The following is a 6,833-nucleotide window of genomic DNA, read 5'->3' on the forward strand; positions in this document are numbered from 1 at the left end:
AAATTTAAGTATCGTCTCTTCTGGAGATCCAATTACAGAAAGGATTCTATTTTGAGTCTTGTTATTAGAGAAGACCAAAAAAATATGTATTGAATCCTTTACCTATAGCGCTACCCAAACGTGAAATAAGCCATATATTTTGGGTAGCGGTCGTTGGACACGGTCTTAGCTCTGTACGTGCGGACAAGTAATGCAGAGCCGGCCCTTCGTTTACCCGGCCCTAGGTCCCGTTCACTTCGCTGAAAAACAAGTCGAAACACTATTCTAGCTGATTTGGTGTGAGAAAAAAACACTGTTTTAAATAAAAAAACAAGCTAATTAAGACAAATTATAAGAGAAACGAAACGAACGATGCTAAAGGCGAAGCTCGCACGGTAGTAGTACTTGAATTGGGCGGTAGCGCTGTTCCTGCAAAAGCTTTCCAGGCTTCATCCACTGTTTCACCAATCGATTGCCCGGTTGCCCTGCTTTGCTTGAAATTGAAGCGTTCGCGCCTCGCGGGGGGGGGCGCGGCATGAACCGTGAACGCAAGGCCATGGCCATGAATACGGGCAAGCAAATGCGTGCGGGGGCATGCCTATCAGTGCAGCTTCAAGTTTTACTGCCGCGCCATAAAGCGGAGTCCCGGACCGGCCGGCCGGCCCAAGCTAGAGTAGTTTTTCATGGCTCCACCGAACCATCGATGGCTTGTCTCTGCAGCCATGCAATGCCGCACAGCGCACAGTTCTGGAGCCCGTCTACTCCTCAGCGTCACCGTACGATCGTACACGGATACGTTTAAGACAGGACCAGTAAAAAATTACTACGCCAATTAATACGCGCGCGAAAACAATAAGCAAGCTAGGCTGCGTGGTTGTTTGTTTCGGACGGGCCGGCCAAACGCTAAGACAATGAAGCCCACACAGTGCCGGCACTGTGCCCAGATCCAGCCGTTGAACGGCGTTGGCGTGTGAGCAACGTTGAATCGCAGGGGCCAGCTCTGAATCCATCGCGTCCGCCGGAACAGTGCGAGCACAGCACAGCTAGCTGGTGCGGCCCAGCGTTGCAGCAAGCAGCACTGCAAGAACACATGAAGCCAACGCACCACGCCACACAGTGCAATGAAGCAGTGGGCGCGGCACGTCGCAGCTTTTACACGCCGGCCGCACCGCAGCGCAGCGCCGCAGCCCGACTCCGACGTCACGTACGCTAGCGCTAACGCACAGCTTTGTTGCACACGGAACGAAGCGGAGGAGAGAGCTGGTGGCGTTGGCGTACGCGCCATGCAAAGCTTCAGAGCAACGGCAGCACGAACGTACGTACGTGAAGGGCGGAAAGACAGGATCACAGGACGGTGCAGTGGTAAGCACTCGAATCGCAACAAACAGCAGCATAGTACTGGTAAAGCTCCAGTGTCAGTACACACACCACACAGTACAGTAGGATCACACTCGAGCGACACCGGCGTATCATTGCACACCCGGTGTTGGCGCCACACGCACAGACACATCATTAGCACGTCGTGGACTACATTACAACGGCATGGCGTTACAGTAGTTGAAGATTACGACGACGAGCACAGCATCTATCAGCAGCTGATAATCTTGCATAGCCTTCTTTGCGCTCACCTTAATTAAGCTCAAGACCTTGGCATTCATGGATGCAGCTATGCAAGATGCAGCTCGCCGGCCGGGACCTCGGTTAATAGCGTCTCGGTCTCGCGCGAGCTGCGTGCTTCGTTAATGGTAGAAATGATTTTTTGGGTGGTAGACTGGTAGCAGTAGCAGCCAGTAGGACAAGACAAAGACTAGCTAGCTATTGGTTAAAACAGTATGCAAGCGTACGTGCATGGCGTGGCGCCGGCCGGCCGTGTTGGACGGCGAGCAGCCTGCCTAGAACTGGCAGGGAGATGGCGGGCAGAAGAGGCCGTTGCGGGTCCAGAGGTCGGCGAAGGCGTGGAGGATCAGCGGGTGGTGGCGCGGCGAATTGAGGGAGAGGAACTGGTGGAGGAGGTCGTTGAGGTCGTCCCACGCGTAGATCTCCTTCTCCACCACCATCTGCACCATGGACTCGCGGAAGTCCTCGTACGGCTCCGCCGAGTCCACCGCCACCGCCACGCTCTCGCGCGCCACCCGCCGCCCGTACTCCTCCTCCTCCTCCACGCCCTGGCGCGCGGGAGGCGCCGCCGCACGCCTGCTGCGGCGCCGGCGGTGCTGCTGCCTCCGCCGCCGCCGCGCCTCCTGCTGCTGCTCCCGCTCCTGCTGTAGCGGCGCCACCGCCACGGCCACCGGTTCCTCGTACAGCGAGTTGGTGGCCACGAACGAGGCGGGGCCCCAGGAGGAGTCGGTGGAAGTGGCCGTGGTGCCGCTGCGCCCGCCCGCGGTGGTGGCCGTAAACGCCGTGGTGGTGGAGGTGGAGGAGGCGTTGGGGGACTCGGGCTTGCCCCCGCCGCGGAACAGGGACGACGACGAGGAGAATACGGAGAACAGCTTGGGGCGGCGGCAGTTGCAGCCGATGTCCACCACCGGCGGCTGCCGCAGCGTGAAGCTGCTGCTGCTGCCCCTCGCCCTCCTGGACGACCTGCTGCCTGTGGCCGACATGGTGGCCGGATGCAGCCGCCTGCGCGCGTGTAGTACGTGCTTGCGCGCGAGCACACGCAGAAACGCTAGCTAGCCGAGGCTACCACGAGCTCGGGTTCAGTGAGCTGTTGCGTTCTCGGAGCTTGGAGCAGGAGGATGAGCTTGGTGGCGTGGCGTGGTGCTATATATTAATGGAGGAGCGCCATGTGACAGCGTGGGGAAACGATCGATTGAATGGCAGAGTAAAGAGAGCAACGTGAACACAGTCGGGTCGGGTGAGACCGTGAGATGCTGAGAGTGAGAGCTGAGAAGAGGAGTGGAGAGCGGGAGCATGTGAAGGGGATAATTAGAGCGGCAAGTGCGCACGCAGCAATGCTGCTGGTAAAACGAGCTGAGATAGCAGATACGGACAGCGTAAAAGAGGGCCTGCTCGCTCGGAGTAATCTGTAAAAATACTGTTTTAGATAAAAAAAAAATCAAATCAGATTTAAGGGCACGTGAAGCCTAAGGGCCTGTTTGACCGAGCTCCGACCTGTCGGCCTTTGGGCGGCCGACACCCAATTATTGTTTACCGGAGCCGTTTTTCTCTTTTCTCCTTTCCTCCACCGGAGCCAGAGAAGCTGTGCTGCTCCGGCACATGTCGGCCGCTGGATGACCGACACCTGCCTACAATGCAGGAGCCGGAGACCGCAGGAGCCTGGCCAAACGGGGCCAGAGGGAGCAGTGCAATGCCGAGAGAGATACCAGTAGTACCTCTGTCTACATGTGTCTTTATGCGTGTATGTGATGATGTGTGCAACACGTCCAGATTGGGTCCACGAGGATCATGTCAGAGGGGGGCAGCAGATTAAGCATATGCATATATGGCTGGTGTGACTGGACAGTGGTTAAATCTTTCGCAGTAAATTCTTTGCAGGGCAGGAGCGTGTGGGAAAGAGGATGGTTGGCGAGCAGTACTACGAGTAAACATTTTTTTTTCTTTCTCGACGGAACTCTGCTGTTGTAGTTGACTAACTGGTTATGTGAGGACAAGCTGGTCCAGCTCCCTTCTTCTCTGTTGAGGTGACTTGCTACTTGCTAATTGCATGTTGCGGTGCAGTGTTAATGCGTTACTATTATACTAGGCATTGGGCAGTAAATTTCATAGGTTTTTATATGAAGAAAAAACTGGCTCTGAGAAGTGGTCCATGATGATTATACTAACATAGGTACACTAATCTAGTGACATGTTATTATGCTGTTATTAGTTTTTGTTTTCTCACACCACCAGACAAAACCAAGCCGAGAGTACTCCACATTCTACTAGCAGATAGATTTTTTCATAGATATGCGGTACGATCAGTAAATATACCAGAGCAAAGACCCACACACCATGCAGGAACATGTAGACGAATGAAACGAAACAAACTGCGCCGAAAATCTCCGGCCGATACCACACTACTACAGTGTCAGTATGCAGTAGTAGTAAGCACATTTCCGGCCAGATGAGCCACGCGTTTGATCCGCAGGCTGTACCAAACGCCATCACAGGACGATAGATATGCACCTGCAGTCACGGGCTCACGGCCCCTCATCATGGAGCCATTGCGCTACTGCTTCAGTACCTGCCCTGACTGTGGTTGCTCCTGTAGCTTTCTGCATCATCTCTCGCGTCCGCTCGCTCTCACTTTCCCTGTCCTGCTCGCGAGCGTATCTTCAGAGAAAGCTGAAACGGTAGTGCTCGAGTGCCATTGCCGTCCATCAAGTACTCCGGCAGGGGAACCGAACCTGTATGTATGTTTCATGCATGCATGTATCGATCGACGTCGGCGTCGGCAGGTTAGCTAGGGCACGGCCAGCATGCATGTAAATGAGAGAAAGGAGGAAACGAGATCAGCGACACGATCTACGACATTGATGAAGTGCACATCTCACGCGTGTGCACTTCGAGGGGAATTATGTGCCTTCGAACCGCACGCTCTAGGTGGCACGCCTTGCCTTGCCTGGCTCTGGTTGCCTACCCCGGCTAGGCTTGCGACCGCATGCAATTGCATTGCATTGCATTGCCTGAAAAACGTACAGCATGCCGTGTGCTGCGCCTGCTGCTCACATTGAGGTCACCCTTTTTTGCTTCTTTCCATGGTTCCCCTGGACCTGATGAAGGCTGGAGAAGCCATGAAAGCCTGAAAGCGATTTTTGGATACGGCTCGTGAGTCTCACCAGCGCAGCATGCAGCAGATCTGTCTTGGGTTGTCCACACTCAAGCGCTTTTCACTGTGCGGCTCGGGGTGAGGTTTGGTCACTGCAAAAATGTGTTACACACACGCGTACCAATAAGCTAATCATGGTCACATGCGCTGAGATTCGGCCTCTCTGTTGAAGAATCGCTAATCATTCCCAGATCCTGAAGAATTTGCATGCCAGCTATATACAGGGCCCGGTTATTTTTATCCAAAGCAGCGCTGCTGGTACTAGCAGTATCATAACATGACAGCAGCTACGGCTACCTAGCGTGGATTAGCACTGATAATTTAACCCAGTTTGCGCCATTTCAGAGAAGTCAAAGAGGATCTTCTCAAGGCTCTAGCTAGTCAGACTGTCAGAGGGCAAATGCGCATGCTTGGGAAGGTTCACACAAGGGATCATAGAATATAGAAGCCTCCATTTGCCGGTGCATCGTACGGCGCCAAACACCGATGGATCGATCTGTGCGTGTACAGGTCGCCAAATCTCGAGCAAGTGGTTGTTTTATGGCGGTGTCGGTTTCGGAGCTAGATGCGCTGTGTCGTCGTTGCTCTTCGTCAAGGCCGGCCGCAGCCGGGGAGCACGCCGGGGTTCCGCCCATGCATCCACGCGGTTTTTTAACACTTTTTTGAGATTATTTTTAAATCTGTTATTTTTTTTAGAAAAAACTAACATTTTTTGCCGCGCCTATTCGTATGTCGCGGCAATGGCGGCGCGACAGGGGCAATCAACGGCTACGGCGACCTCTGATGTGGCAGGTTTGACGCGCCACCCGTCATGGCGCAGCGGACCTGCCGCGCCACGCATCACGGCGCGGCAGACCTGCTACTCCTACTCGTCTTGTACTTCTGCTACTGTGCCTGCACACAAAGCCTGTATGGCCCTATGGGCTGGCTATGGTAGAGCAAGCTAGGAGGAGGTGTGCACATAGAGACATGTGAGTGACGTGACACCACAGTAGCGTAGGCTTCGCCATGGTGACCTGACACAGTGACACCTCTCCCTCGGTCTCTGACTTGCTTTTTAACTGTGCACTTGACGCAGCGCCATTGTGACAAGCACAGTGCTTGAGAGCAGCTCACGGGCTATCAGCATCTTACTGTGTACCAGCCTCACAATTATGAAACAAATGCAGGGCACGACATTCATATACATAACCGATAAAAACAACTCACAAGTCACATCCTCCTCATTGCTTTAATGTTATTGGTGTAAAGTGTCTGCTTCTTTCCTCTACCACTGCTGCCTAGGTGGCTGGCCGTGAGGCTGTCTTCTCGATGCATTAGCTCTTTTCTCCTTCGATGGCCTGAATTCTTGGGCTTCTTGCTACTGGCGTTGTTTGCCAAGCCATGCTGCTTTGTTTCTGAGGTTGAAGTAGCGGTGTCTTTGCTGGGATCAGCATTCTCTTCTTCAGCTGTTTCTAGCATGCTGGGAGGAAGAGAAACATACATTCCTGGTTGTATGGCAATGTCTTTCTTGGGTTCAATCAGGGCATTTCGTTCTTGCTACAGATTAATAAGTGACTCGATTCTTTTTCTTCTGTACCCGTGAGCTGCATATAGTCAGATGTTGGTAGCCCGTGAGCTGCTCTCAAGCACTGTGCATGTCACAATGGCGCTGCGTTAAGTGCACAGTCAAAAAGCAAGTCAGAGACCGAGGGAGAGGTGTCACTGTGTCAGGTCACAATGGCGAAGCCTGCGCTACCGTGGTGTCACATCACTCACATGTCTCCGTGTGCACGCCTCCTCCTAGCTTGCTATACCATAGCCAGCCCATAGGGCCATACAGACTTTGTGTGTAGGCACAGCAGTAGAAGTACAAGGCGAGTAAGGGGTGTTTGGATCCAGCTACTAAAATTTAGGAGGTGTGTGGGGAGGATTTTGCATGGGGTGTTCGGATGCTAATAAAAAAATAAATTGCATAATCCGTCAGTACTCCACGAGACGAATTTTTAAAGCCTAATTAATCCATCATTAGCACATGTTTACGGTAACAAAACATTGTCAAATCATGGTCTGATTAGGCTCAAAAGATCCGTCTCACAAATTAGTC

The 6,833-nt window shown here is 53.2% G+C and overlaps 1 protein-coding gene across 1 annotated transcript; it reads right to left on the bottom strand.

Moving 5' to 3' along the window:
• Nucleotides 1-1,351: 1,351 nt before the first annotated feature.
• LOC136459506 (transcription repressor OFP8-like) lies at nt 1,352-2,763 on the bottom strand. The gene has a single exon (XM_066459353.1). The coding sequence runs from the start codon at nt 2,577-2,579 to the stop codon at nt 1,872-1,874; it is 708 nt and encodes a 235-aa protein (XP_066315450.1). The 5' UTR covers nt 2,580-2,763; the 3' UTR covers nt 1,352-1,871.
• Nucleotides 2,764-6,833: the final 4,070 nt, after the last annotated feature.

This window comes from Miscanthus floridulus, chromosome 6 (assembly GCF_019320115.1).
Source record: "Miscanthus floridulus cultivar M001 chromosome 6, ASM1932011v1, whole genome shotgun sequence".
NCBI lineage: Eukaryota > Viridiplantae > Streptophyta > Magnoliopsida > Poales > Poaceae > Miscanthus > Miscanthus floridulus.

What these genes read in the sequence shown, in the direction of transcription:
- LOC136459506 (XM_066459353.1), bottom strand. Translation starts at nt 2,579, where the DNA reads ATGTCGGCCACAGGCAGCAGGTCGTCCAGGAGGGCGAGGGGCAGCAGC.